Below are 14,507 nucleotides of genomic sequence, written 5' to 3' on the forward strand. Positions count from 1 at the left end.
AGCTGGGCAGGTGGTCAGATTCTAAATTCAGAGACATTATAGAGGCTGATCAAGGAAGGCTGCCTGGAAGAGGGGAAGCTCAGGGATTTGCACATGAGCAGGAGAAGGAAGGACATTCTGATGAGCAGGAATGTGCGAGCAAAGTTAAGGAGGCAGGACAGTGCAGAACACAAGAGGCCACCGTGCCAGGACTGGGGGGTTGACACTGACAGAGGGAGTCTAGAGTGCAAATGTCAGCCTGGTGGGGAGCAGAAGTTAAAAGGTTCAAATACGGGGTGGGGGGCATTTGGACTATAAACTTCATCCAAGAAGCAGTTTTTCTTGTTTTTGAAAAATTTTTTTGTATTATTTAGTTTTTTTTTTTAGCTGAGGGCATCATTATAAAACACTGCCTCCTGGAAGCCTTCCATGATTTTCCGTTTACTCTTGTAGCTGTACTACATCTCAATCATTCTGCACTAATATTTCATTATAATTGGGGGGGGCTTATCTGTTTTCCGGTCAACACTCTGAGTACCTAAAGATTAGAGCCATGTCTGTTCATCCTTTGAACTTCCTGCCTATGCAGCACACGTAGCATGTGGTTAGTATGTACCTGCACATAATAACTGACGTCTATATGCTAGACACCAGCCTAATGGCTTCCTAACCTGTACCACCCTGCATGCCGAAGAGACAATTTAGTGTAGAAGTTTGGAGCACGAGCTCTGCAGCTGGCCTGACGAGGCTCAAATCCCAGCTCTACAACTTCCTGGCTGAATTCACGAAGATGCTCTGTGCCTCCGTTTCTTCCTCATCTGCAGATAGTGAGTCTTATATAAATATGGGCTGTTATTACCCCCATTTCACGAATCAACAACTGAGGCTTAGCTGAGGAAGCTGCCTGAGGTCACACAGCTAATCGGCGAGGGGGCGGGGATTCGGACCTGGACGGTCTGACTCTAGGACCCATGCCCTCGACCTTTCTGGAAGAAAAAGAGAAATAACGGTATGCAGGACACATCTGGTGTCCAGAGAACAGCATGGAGATCCATGGGGCCGACAGCCACCATTCTGCTCCGAGGAGGTGGGCCTGCAGCTGGGGGGGGGTGGCAGGGGGCAGCAGGGATGCTCTGACAGGGGCAGGTGGGGGACACGTGTGAAAGAAGAGATGCAGAACTTCTCCTTTTCCTCCTGGCTGCCTCTCTGCACCTCCTCATGTTTGGTCTCTGCTCATGCCCTTCCGTCCTCGTGGACTGTCCTTCCTCCATTCCTGCCTCTCGAAATATCAGCAAGCTTCCAGGCCTGCTGCGGACGGTGACGCTTTCCTGGCCCCTAGAGATGATCACTCGGAGCTAGGAGCCTCTCCAGTGACACTTGGACTTCCTGGCTTACCCACCAGCGGGCACGCTTCTTGAGGGCAGCACAGGACCACACTGACTTGTATTTGTCATTCCACCGTATGAGACTTGATAGCTGGTCTGGTGGATATATGAAGAGATGAGCGAACGAAGGCTTCGTACCTGGGTGGACTAACGAATAAGTGAATGAATCCATAAGCCCATGAACAAATAGAAGCACCAATTATAAAAATCAAATTATAGACAACCGTACGCAGGTCCACTCATGAATGCAGATTCCCAAGACCAGGTCAGCCAGCCCCTCCTGACTCACCCGTGGGCACGGGGCACTGTGGCCCTGGAGTCATTGTTGCCTCCGTCAAACAGTCTTTATCCAACTGGTCTATGCAGATGCCCAGAGCAGCACAGTGGCTCAGGATCCAGCAAAGCATGGGAGCCTGCCTGCCTCACACATCACCACCTCGCCCGGATGGCATGAATGAACACAGAAAGGAAATTTTTAAAATTTAATATAAACATAGGAGACTCTTTTTTTTCTTTAGGCAGAGATTTAACATGTACTATTATCCACCATCTCTGTCTGTCCGTCTCTGTCTCCCTCTCTCCCTCTCTCCCTCTCTCCACACACACACACACACACACACACACACACACACACACGCTCATCCACTCACCTACTCACTTGTCCTAGAAAGCTGTGAGTGACAAGAAACTGCTCTGTCCTACCCGAGGGAGCCAGACACTTGGCATATGACGAAAAATCAGAGAGAATATTTTCAGATCTCATGTGTCAGGGAAGACAAGATGGCCAAGTCTCAGACGGTTAGAGAGAGAAATTGAGAGATGGCTGAGAAGAGGCCGTCCATGAGGTCCACCGGAAACCCAAATTCTGTTTCACAACATGAGGCTGCGATGGCTTCTTGTCTGCTCAGATGCGTACAACACCTAGGGTGGAGAGGTGGGGGCCCATCTCAGACCAGTGCCTGTGGATGGAGCGAAGCTGGCTTGGACCTTTCTTATGTGTGTAGCTGTTGATTAGGGAGGCCTGAAGAAGGGCTTGTGCGGCTGGGCTTGGCCAAATCTTATACTCCTCAGTAGGGTTGCTCTCCTTATGTCAGCGTGACCTGGGAACTTCAACATGGCGTCCCTTCATAAGCCCAGGAGCAGATATGAGGGAAGATATCAAGAGTGGGAAATTAGTACACAAGGCGCCCCTGAGAACCTACAAGCTTATGTCAGTAACCATGAGCGCTCACATCAGAGCCAGAAGGACATTGGGCACCAGGACACAGAAACTAGAGCTTGGTTGGGAGGCAATGCCAGGGCCTCTGCCCAAAGGACCTTATTTTTACGGTCCCCATCAGGAGCAGGGATGTCCTAACAGCCCCACTTTCCCTCTCATAGAAGGATTCCCTGAGTCCTCATCCCAAACCACACTAAGCGTAGTCCACACCTTCTACCCAGACAGCAGCAAAGGTGTTCTTACTCCAGATCCTGACCAGCCTCTCCTGGGCCCTGATGATTCCCTCCGCAAAGCTCACTTCCCAAGCTTATGCACCATAGACGCTTCAAAGAGAATTTGGGATTAACTGGTGCTCCGCACCCTCTCATCTTGCTCCGCTGGTAACTGAAAAGCAGGGGGAGCAGAAGTTGAGCGGATGGAGCCCAGAAACCAGGCCCTATAAGGCAGAGCCCCAGCTCTTAGATGGAATCAGTCTCCACGTGGTAAGGTTATACTCAGGCCCTGGGCATCCAGGGGCCCCAGTGGAACCCCTGAATAAGTAGAAGTGTGGAATGAATACACAGGGAATGGGTGGGTGAAGAGTCATCCCGGCCATGTCACTCCATCCCCCTGCCCTCATCACTTCTCCCCTCCTGGGGTAGATGAGTTGATGTTGACCCTACAGAGAACTTTGTGGTACCTGGCTGATCCTAGGCATCTGAATCCCGGGTGGGAGATCTGTTTTTGTTATTTCTTAGGCCCCATTTCTCATGCCCGCTTTCCTATCCCACCTGCTTTCCCTAACTGAATAAACCCACAGTTGTCATGGAGACAACATAGTATCCGCACCTCTACTTCTTTGTAAATCCTTCCAAAAAACAAAACTAGAAAGGGCCCTACTTCTACCTCCCTTGCATTTCTGGCCCAGAACTCCAGTTTAAGAAACTATGCTATGGTGTTTGCAATATCTACTTTGCCCATTCGGTTTCCCGCCCTCTCTGTGCTTTTCCTTTGCCCAAGTTTTACCTGAAGCCTTAGGAGATGAAGCTTGATTTGACCTTTTTCCGCAGAGGATCTTGAGTTTTAGTGCACCTCGGCCTCAGGGAGGGATTATGTCATCACTGAGGACAAGACTTGGAGTGGCTGTACTGCTCTGCATGCAAAGGGCAGATGTAATTCTCCCCATGTGACGGATCGGCAATCTCAGCCCAGAGAGGCTAGATGGCTTGCTCAAGGTCACTCAGCACAGGAGTGCAGAGCCTGGGTGAGGGCCCTTTGCAGCTTTCCTGTGCAAACACTGCCACCTTCAGTGGGGTCTGCGGATAAAGACTGAGCATGGTAATAACTACCACTATTGAGCACCAACTGTGTGCATGGCTCTTGGTGTGTGAGTGTCAGTGAAGCCCCCAGACAACCTCGTGAAGTTGACATCATTATTGTCACCATTTTACAGAGAAGAAAACTGAGGTAGGGAGAGCTGACAACTTAATGTCATACAGCTTATCAGGTGTCCCCTTCAGTGTCCACCCTTCAGTACAAAATATGGTCTCTCGCTGAAAAAAAAAAAAAAGGGTCCAGGAGAGGCCATTGCTCAAGTGCTCATCAAAAGGACAAATTTCACTGGTCAGATTTCTTTTCTTTTCCCACTGCCCTCTCCCCTTTGACTCCTGCATAACCGTCTGCTGGGTTTTATGAATGAGGAGGGAAAAACTGTCATTGAAAAGTTCAACCAACTTTGGATTCCACTCTCTGAGTGATAGATAGCTTTAATTACTCCGAATTACTCAGCCACTCCACTCTTCTCCCCCAAGTCATTAAAAATAGATTTTCTCTTTGAACTCCACTCCGCCCTGAGGTCCCCAGATAGTCAGGAGTTCTTAGGAGCCAGCCCCAGGGTCAGCTTCTGGTCGGAAGGGTGCGCGTTGCTCTCGTTGCAATCATAGACTCTAGTACCTCCCGCTGGTTTTCTGGGGGTCGGTGCCTCCTTTTTCTAAATGACATTGATCATGTGACTTTTCACAGCTCCGAGGACAGGCAGGAGGCTGGGCTGGTGTTTACTTTGTGAGGATTTAAGGAGGTCTCACACATGGCTCTTGATTTTTGAAGACCTGGGTCTAAAACTAGGAACAAACCATAGTGAGTTCTTCACGTTAATTACCGGAAGCTTGATCCGCAGGAAGGACCGAAGCTGAAACTGTGAGCTCAGAGGCGCTCAGAGGTGCTCTGCTCCCCTATGTGCTGGTCCTGTTGTGTCCCTGAGAAAGGTAAGAAACTGGAGGCAAACCGGTTGCCCTAAGCCACACAGCTAACCCGTGGTGAGACCAGGACAGAAAGTGCCTTCCGCCTCTGTGCTGAGCACTCCGGGACATTCCTGGGAGGCTCGGGATGGAAACGTGCAACCTGCTCAGAGCCTCTCCCGTTATTGTTCTGGGTCCTGGCCAGCTTGAAAAAGAGCCTAGCAGGCGCTCTTCCACCTTCACCAGCCTCTCCCCATCTCGGCACTCTGACATCACCCCTTCTGTTGCGTCAAGCTCAGGCTTCACCGTCTGAATCATTGCAAGCAAACAGGAGAGTAACATGGGCTAAGAGGCATGCAGCGGTCAGACGGGTGATTGTACAGATCTTCCTGCACTTAGGATGGGGTGACGTTCCCCATCAACCCATCGTCAGCTGGAATGCACCTGATACACCTAGCCTGCCGAACATCAGAGCTGAGCCTAGCCTACCTTAAACGTGCTCAAAACACTCACGCCAGCCTCCATTTGGGCAGAATCCTCTAGCACAAAGCCTATTGGATAATAAAGTAGTACCTATCTCGTGTCGCGGATTGAATACGGTACTGAAAGTGAAAACAGCATGGTTGTAGGGCACAGAATGGTGCTAAGTATGTGGCTTGTTTACCGCTGGGATCACGTGGCCGACTGGGCGCTGTGCTCACCGCCACCACCGCCCAGCAGCTGAGAGCGTCGTACCACGGACTGCTAGCCTGGGAAAGGATCCAAATTCAGAATTCAAAATACGGTTTCTGCTGCTTGCATATCGCTTTCACGCCATCTGAAAGTCGGAAAATCTTAACTCCAACCATCCAGAGTCTGTGATTGCGGTGTCCAAGAGCATGGCCGGGCACTGCGGCTGGCACCTATTTCTAGAAGAAAGACGGCCCCGGCAGCCAGCCCTCAGGGCAGCCTCAGAGGAGGGGACCTTCTGTGTTCAGGGTGGCCTGTCTCCACCTCCACACCTTCAGCCCAGGAGCCAGACAAACCTGGACTCCAGGCCTGCGCCTGCCACGTGCAAGGCATGTGACCTTGGGCAGGTTAGTCCACTTGAGACTGTTTTCTAGTAAGTAAAGTGAGCCTAAGAATACCTTGCCTGCGAAGATGGCACAGGATTAAATGAGATAACATACACCACGTGCCTGGCATGCAGCAAGCGCTGGATAAATGAAAGCTGTCATTATTATTATTCCTGCTGCCTCGTGCTGTTCCGCAAGCTCAGCCAACTGCCCGGCTCAGAGCCGGGTGGGGCCAGCCAGGAGCCTGCCAGCCATCCGCCGGAGACCTTGGGCCCTACCGCCTCCCCCGCTCCCATCCCTGGGGAGCAGATCCAAGGAGGGGCTCTCATGGCTGCCCCATACCTCTGCCCCCACCCACTCCCAGCAGGGAGGTTTCGGTGAAGACGCGGCTTCAGCGCCCAGTAGACAATTAGCTCTTTGCCTGAAAGGACAGGAGGAGAAGCTGTCTTTTCCCATGGAAACTTGCTGAACCGTAGGCGATAGAGTACGACGCATCTCAGGAGCTGGTGAGCCTGTCCGGTCCCTTGGGGGTCCACTGTGGCTTGGGCTGAGCACTGGGCTAGGCCTATCCGAACAGCTGCCCGTGTCCCTCTTCCAGTGAGGATTGAACCTTGGCCCCATCGGGTATGAAGGGAAGGACAGAGCCCCAAGCACTCAGGACTCTCGAGGCTGACTGCACCTTCTTGCCACAGGGCTGATGGGGTTTGGGGAAAGCCTGCGAAGAGAGACTCCCCCCACCCGTCCATTCCCCCATGAACGACTACTGGGTGACAGCAAGCTACTCAGAACTGTGGGAACAGAGAAGCAAAAGGCTTACCTGCCCTCAGGTTCCCTCCGGCCTCAAACCTTGTCTACTGAAGCTGTCCCCTGAACCTCCTGTCCCTCCTCATCCTCAGGAAGCTCCCTTCCAGTATGTCACCAACGTGGGCCACGGAGGAGCCACTTTGCCCCTCACCACGAGACGGAGCCGGGTGAAGCCAGCCCTTCGGGGGCCTCTCTTTCCTAATGGATCAAGTGGAAATCACAATACCTAACAATGGCGGCCCTGTGTCCCTCCCTGGGGAGTTGTGCAGATCAAAGGATAAAGTGTGTGAAAGCGCTCGGAAAAGCTCAAACCCTCCCCTGGTGCTGGGATCCAGTGCCACGGATGGTAGTCCACGTGCCAGGCCCGGCGTGGCTCTCTTCCGTCTGCCCTCCGCGTGGGTGAAGCAAGAGCATCGCACTTGACTGGAAAACAGGCTTGAATTGGGGAAAAAAGAGAAAGTGGGTCTGAGACCTTCCGAACTGGAAGGGGAGAGAGGGCCAGCTGGTGGGACCACCTACAGAAGGTACGAGGGAAAGGAGCAGGGCTCGGGGAGACAGTTGGGCTTCAGCTGCTGTGCGCTTTGCCCCAGGCCCTGGGGACCAGGAGCTTGGATCAGACCAACTGCCTGCCCCAGCCAGGCTGTGTGTGCCACCTCCCACCCCCGCCACCTGGCTCCTAGCCACTGAGAAGGCCTCTGTTTCTTCCCTTGTGTCAGGAGGCCAGGGACACGTGTGGGGACAGGTGTGCCATCTAGCAGGGGGCGCAGATTCCAGGGAAGCAGGGGATTAAATGCTCATTCTGAAGGGAGAATAGCTTCCCCTGATTTCTTCCTGTTCTCTGTGTCTCTCTTGCACGACGGCAGAGGAATCCTGCAGGGCCTTGTGAACCCTGAGCGCCTTGCCCCCCAAGGCGAGCCTCTGCTCCGTGTCCTTTGAGCCATGACTGTCTCTTGATTCTACCTCTATTGTGACATCTATCCCATTGTGTTGAGATTATCCGTTTCCTTGGTTTTGTCCTCAAACAAACCAAGAACTCCAGGAAGGCGGGGAATATAGCCGCAGTGCCCAACAGAGAGTGTCACACAACAGCAATGCTCAGCAAATGTTTAAGAACTGCGGGGAACCAGGCCCAGTCCATTGTCAGAATCCGATGTGCTGGGCTGCTTCACCTCAGCTATTTCTCCAGTAGACCCGTCTGGGTTCTCAGAACCACGTAGCTCCTTTCAGGTGTCCACACAGGGTGGTGGAAACATGGCATCGGTTCTCCGTCGCCAGGCTGACTTGGCAAAGGGCTCTGGCTCCCCTGCCTACCACTGGACGACTCTGGAGAGCGGCGATGTGTTTGTTGCTGAGCTACGCACTGTCCGGGGCCTCAGAGGCCTTCCCGGCCCCACCCCGGGTGGTCCAAACCCCAATGGTCTGCCACGTTCTTCAAGATCTTGAGGAATAAGGCTGGTTCCAGCCATTCCCTCAGTGACTTGTCGCCATAGCCAATAATAATCTGATGTCATGTCCCTGGCCGTGCAGGGCCTCACACCCTGTGGACTACACATTGTGCTAAGAAGAGGGAGAGTGGAGGGAACCCCCCTAAACTCTGCACATCCCCACGGATCCCTTCCCACATAGAGCTCCAGTCCTGCTGAATCAGGCCAAGGAAGGCACTAGAGATGCAGGGCCCCAAGGCCAGAGGAGCCAAGAACACAGTATGAGTCACCTTTAATTAAGAGTATTTCTTAAGTAAATGACTTAATAGGACAGTTATATTCATTAGAGGTATAATTACAAGACCTGAGATCAAGCAGAAAAGAATGCGGAGCGTGAGGGTGGTGTCTGTCCAGGGCAGCTCCGTGGTCCTGGGGAGAAGGCGGCCGGGGGTCAGGAGAAGGGCGTCCTCCGACTGGAGGCTTCTCATCGCTACATTCATTTCCCAGCCTAGCTACCCTTGCATCCCAGCACTCAGCCAAGGGGGTGGGGGAGCCTCAGGCGTAATTAAAATGCAATCATAATAAACAAACACTAATTAAAGCGTCACGGAGTGTCCCATTAAAGTCTGAGTCAGCCCTGACAGAGTGCCTCCTGACTCAGTGGGCGCTCTGTAGGAGAAACTCGCCCTCCTCCTTGAGCTTCCTGAGACCACTCCCATCCCCCGGCCCACCAGGTCCTAGAGCACGTGCCCGCCTGTCACCCGGGATGCAGGGTGAAGCATCCAGATGTCAGAGACTCGAAGTTGGTCCTTTAGGGCCTCCACAGACTCAGAGTTATCAGGACAGCTTCTCCCTGGGCACAAAGCAGTGTCCAGAATACCCCCTTTTCCCCCTCCCCCAAATCAGTCTCATTCCTTCCATTGCCCCAAAGCCAAGTTTTATTCCATTTCTTCCTGGCCTGGGGTCCTGACATTTAAAAAGACTCTTCCAAGGAGTGAGGTTATCTGTCCCAGTGGTTCCCAATCGTTAGGTCGTAAGAGTCAGCTGAAGAGCTTGTTAGAACTATTGTTCGGTCCCCACCCCAGAGTTCTGACGCAGAGAGCTCTGCGTTTTCTCGTCTCTTAAGCTCACAGGTCATGCCAATAGTGCATCAAGAGCCATTGCTCCTTGAGAGCTCCTGGGCACCCTCTTCCTGGACGACATTCTGGCCAAGCAGTAGCAGTCTGGAGAGCTCAGACACTTCATACGTCCCCAGTCCCATGGTCTTCCCTGTCCTTCCCAGCTTAAGGCCAACCTGCCTCTCCGGATTTGTACCCCCTGCTCCCTCGCTCTCAGGCCAGGTTTGCTGAAGAAACTCTGCTTTCCCATTTGTATGGTGGTTCTTTCTACCTGGAGCTCTCTGATCTGTGTCAATACGATTCACCCTTCGAGACCTAGGCCCACGCCTTGTTTCTCACAAGACCTTCTTGGGACTTCCATCTAGAGCCACACTGGCCCATAGAAACAAAACGCAAGCCACAAACGCAAGCTCCGTGTATAATTTTAACTTTTCTAAAGCAGCTAGATTTTTAAAAGTTAGAGGAATGAAGTAACATTAATAATGGATTTTATGTAACCCAGTATCTGAAAAATTTCATTTTTAACATGCGTCAATAAAAAAGCATGAATGTGATATGTTACCTTTTTTTCCATACAGAATCTTCAAAATCCAGAGCGTGTTGTGTCCTTAGAGCGCATCTCAATTTGAACCCGCCACATTTCAGGTGCTTATAATGTAGTGGCTATCGCGTTGGACACAGCAGACATAAAAGTATTTTCTCTTTGCTCTGAATCCCCTCAGCTCTATTGCAGTGCCTTAGAGCACACATCACTCTCTTGTTTTTTCACTGCTGGTCTGTTTGGAACTTGAAGTTGATGGCTGGGTTTTAATGTGCAGTTGCTTTTATGCCCCTGAAGTGCCTAGCACTGGCCCCTCTCTGTATATAGGATGTGATCAATGAATATGGGTTGATGAATGACTATAGAAACACATGAATATAGGAAAGACAGAGAACGCACAGAAACATCTGACGTGGAGGGTCTCCTCCCAGTCCCAGTGACATTTCTTGCTTCTAGTTTGTGCCTGGCTAGTGGATCTTGGAGGAGAGAATCATTCAAGTTTAAGAACCACCCCCCACCCGAGAAGTTTCCTGTTTCACTTTGCTCTTCAACTCAGTGTATTAAAGAAAAAAGAAATTCCCACCAGGAGGGCCCAGGAAACAGGAAAAATAGTTGTGCTATTGGTTTCATGTTTGGAGAAGAACAGGGTTCTCACTATCTCCGTGGCACTTGGCGTGAAAGTGGGCTTTGTTGCCGGAGACACTGCTCCCATTCAGGGCCGCCTTTCCCAGCTGCTGAGAGCCGGGCTGTGTTTTGACAGACGGGCCGAATGCAATGCAGACAGTTGTTTTAATTTCCAGCCAGATGCAGACATCACTCACACGGAGCCCGAAACCCAAGAAAGGAAGGCTGGGCCCTGGGCTGCAGTGGGGCTCAGGCCTCAGAGGGTGGGTTGGAGGGGGCTGGTGGAAGCCCCCCAGGGCCGTGGGGTCACAGAGGTCCTGGAGGGCTGAGAGTTCCAGGCTCAGGAGAGGCATGCTTTCAGAAAGGTGCTCCCTGGAGGAATCACGGGCCATGAGTCAGGGGTCAAGGGTTGCTTCTTAAGGCAATGTGATGATGCCGGTGGCTGGTAGCAATGGCTGGATGGTATTTATTTATTTATTTATTTATTTATTTATTTATTTAAAAGACTTATTTATTTATTTGAGAGAGAGAGAGAGAGCAAGGACAAGCGGGGGAAGGGGCAGAGGGAGAGGGAGGGAGAGTCCTGACCACTCTTGCGGGAAGAACCTCTGGTTGAACGACACTGTTCATGGAGCAGAGACCTGAGCTGGGCACTGCGCGCTGCGGGGTGACCCTTCTCCACTCTGACCCCCTGTCCGTTTATGCAGCCCAGGAGCAAATGAGCCCCTTGAGCTGTTCTATCACCTGGTCAGGGCAAGCTGAGCACGGAGTCGACTCACACCCTCAGGTCTATTGCAGACTGGCCTCCACTCACAGTGCCAATTTCTTAAACTGAATTGCAAGATTTTACTATTATCCTTCCTGCATTTCACGTTTTTATTATTAAAAGGAGGTTAGGACTGTTTAAAGCTGATCCTGTCCGCCCACTTATGGAAAGCCTTGGGATATGAATATTAGGTGTGAGGGTGCCATAAGAATGAGGAGCACCCAGAAGGAAAGGGAGCCTCCCGGAGCTGGTGCGCGAGACCTTTCACCGTCGCGCCAGAGTATGTGCTCTGACATCTCTCCCCGCCCCGGCCAGGCTCCGCCCTTGAGTTCTGCTGACCTTGTCCATGATGACTTTTCTGGTGATCATAGGTCAGCGCGCGGTGCCCTTCTAGACCTCTGCACCAGCCCACTCCTACCCACACTACCCCAACTCTCGCGCTCTCCAGTGGCCACTTCCCCCCACGCCTCATCCTGGGCGCCCCTCCTCTAAGTTCATGCCTGTCCCGTCTGAGGAGCTCCAGCTCTGCAGCTACCAACTCCCCCCAGACTCCGAGCTCTGCGGGGCAGGATCTGTGTCCTGATGGCTGGTATTTCCCTCTCACATAGCACGGGAGCCTCCCTCTAGTGACATCTGATAAACATTTGCTAGATAAGCGTGTTAAACTTCTCCCAAGCCTCTCAGGAGGATGCTGAGAAAGTGTCTCTGGCAGATCCTTTGTCCCTCTGCCCGAGGCGGAGCGCCGTGCGGCTGGACCCTGGGCTGTGTGTTTGCACTTGTGTTCACACACCCAGTGGGTGGGGGACCTCTCTGCCCTGACAAAGGAGAACCCACCCCCACCCGGCACATGGTTTTGCAGTGTCGTGCCCCAACCAGCAGCAGTACCTAGCATCGCAAATGGGAGACTTCAATCTTCTGACCCCCTTACCTGGCCTGAATGTCACCCGTGCTGGGCGGGTGGTGGTGTCGGGTCCAAACAGGGCCCCACAGGGCAACTGGCAGGAGTTCCACGCTGGGGCTGCACCCTTGGGCTGGGGGACAGGGACTTGATCTGTAAATTCCCACTTTCCCCAGCCAGAGAGAATCAGACAGGCAGCTCATCTCTGTGGATGTCCCCATTTAGCCAGACTTTTCAAAGGATGGAAGATTTACTAGAAAAATTGAATGCAGACATCAGAGAATGGGATAATTGGATCCAGGTGGTATGTTTGGTGGGTGTAAAGGGCCTGTGCCATACGATGAATATTATTTGATAGGAAAAGTTTCTCCTTCTCTCCCTTTTTAAATGTTTTCTGTGTGGGCAGGATGTCTCAGCCCAAGCCCAGCTGAAAACCCTTCGGAGACAAGTTGGTGGCACTCAGTAGGCTTTCAACAGAGTTAACCATTTCAGCACTTACCACGAGCATGGCCAGCTCTCAAAAGGACTTGAGTGGTGGGCAGAAAGAGACAGGAAGATTTGCTTCTGCCCCTGAGGAAGGCAAGAAGCAGCCTTGGGCCGCCCCCCACCCCCACAAGAAACACATTCCCCTTAGCTGTACCCCCCCCCCCACCTTGCATCAGGCAAACAGATGAGAGGGGCCATTGATTCCCCGCCCAGGGTCATCTCTTTAGGGGCAGTGACAGTGCAACTGTGGGTAGGTGTAGGTAAGTCTGAACGCACGTCAGCCAGTCATCACTCCCGGATCTAACTGTGCTCTCTTTCATCTCTCTGCCAGATCACCAGGGTCCCCGTGGAATCCTGTGAGCAGTATACGACCTGTGGGGAATGTCTGAGCTCGGGGGACCCTCACTGTGGCTGGTGTGCCCTGCACAACATGTGAGTTGGGGATCGTTCCCAAAAAAGGGCCTGGAATGCAGATGACCAGGTGCTTTCCTGGGACTGTTGATGAGGATGTGACAGTGGTTTCCAGGGCGAGAGGAATTTCCAGCAATTCTAATCCAGGTTGGAGAGCAGGAAGAGAGGCCACGGGCTGGCAGGGGTCCTTCTTTCCCAGTGTCCTGCCCTTGCCTTTCATTCTGCCCTCCCGGCTGCTCCGAAGTCTGCACCTTGTCAATGCTGGGAAGGGTGGTGGTACCAGAAGAACTCACCAGGGAAGCGACAGAATTCTCTAGGTTTCCCCAGACCCTCCTCAGTGCATCTTGCCGCCTGCATGCAGATGGCAGTGCACTGGGACAGGGGGATCTGCTGTGTGACCCTGGAGGGTCCACGGACAGCTCTGGGTCTCCACTTGCCTAGTGCTGAATTGGGATAATGCCTACCTCGCAGGTAAACGTGAGGATTAAAAGAAATAATAAATGCTTTGGAAATAAGGACTTGCAGAATAGGCTATACAAATCAAAATAATTAATATGAACTCTGAACCTTTGGGAGGACCCTTCTGGTCTCATTAATTCAGGATTTCAAGAAGTCTGCCTCTCACTCTAACTAGCCTCACCCCCCTATTCAGATGCATCCTGGCCCTTGAATACCAGCTCAATAGAAATGCAAAATCACACTTAAACTTCCTAATTCTAAGGGCCCCAGAGGGAGAGAAGAGGGTGAAAACCCCAAAGGCAGGAGCTGGCTAGGAATTCTTTTCCCCAGTGGAGTTGGAAGCCCCGTGGCTCCGTGCCAGCCAGCAAAGCATCTCCATGAAATGTGCTGGGTTTGGGGTGGAGGCGGAGGCGGAGGGCCAGAGTTCAGGGTCCTGCACAATAGCTCTTGGCTTCCAGCCTCTGCAGCAGGTGTTGCAAGGGCGATGGAGGGAGGGAGGGATGCCGGCGACTCGCAGATGCAAAATCCGGACTGGATTTGAGCCTACAAACACTGGGTTCCCTGCTTGCGTTTGAGGGTAAGAGACACTCCTCAAGAAGTTTTGCAGAAAGTGTTCTTGCCAGAACCCAAGCAGTGGGTCGCCATTTAGGTCAGGCAAGCGGTACAGATGCTGATGCCCCAGGAACAGCAGACGTGGCTGCCACTGTGTTTCCCCTCAGTGAGGCTGATCAGCCAGCCAGCTGCATCTCTCATCAGGAGGATTTCTTCCTCCAGGGACCCTGATGGCTGTCCCCATTCCGTGTCCTAGGCTCCCTGCCCTCTCCTTGTGCCATGGGCATCCCTGTGGCAGAGAATCCTTCCCATCTCTGGGGCACACCTCTCCTGCCAGCCACTCTGCCTGCCAAGAGCACCTGGGAACAATCTTTTTCCTATTTCTACCCAGAGCTTTCTCCTCTTAGGTCCTTCTTGTGGTCACCAGCCCTCCTGCAATGCCCTCGCACCTGCCACCAATGGCCTGCGTCGGTAACGGGAAGGAGCTGATGGGCTCACTTCCAGTTCCCAGGCCCACAGGCTGGACTGTAATGGAGGCAGAGGCCAGAGGGAGATTGCTGAAGAGGCTCT

At 52.5% G+C, this 14,507-nt stretch overlaps 1 protein-coding gene across 2 annotated transcripts in view; it reads left to right on the forward strand.

Annotated features, from left to right (window-relative positions):
- The window catches only part of PLXNA2 (plexin A2), a 205,391-nt gene that overhangs the window by 118,832 nt on the left and 72,052 nt on the right, over positions 1-14,507 (forward strand). Inside the window, exons 5-6 of one of the 2 annotated variants that reach the window (XM_044387805.3) lie at positions 9,779-9,845; positions 12,847-12,925. In XM_044387805.3, the coding sequence (XP_044243740.2) occupies positions 9,779-9,829 (51 nt within the window). In that variant the 3' untranslated portion in view covers positions 9,830-9,845; positions 12,847-12,925. Of the gene's footprint in view, positions 1-9,778; positions 9,846-12,846; positions 12,948-14,507 lie in introns of those variants that run through there. The other variant, XM_026509048.4, reaches the window with a different exon arrangement.

Source organism: Ursus arctos, unplaced genomic scaffold (genome assembly GCF_023065955.2).
Source record: "Ursus arctos isolate Adak ecotype North America unplaced genomic scaffold, UrsArc2.0 scaffold_2, whole genome shotgun sequence".
NCBI classification, from domain to species: Eukaryota; Metazoa; Chordata; class Mammalia; order Carnivora; family Ursidae; genus Ursus; species Ursus arctos.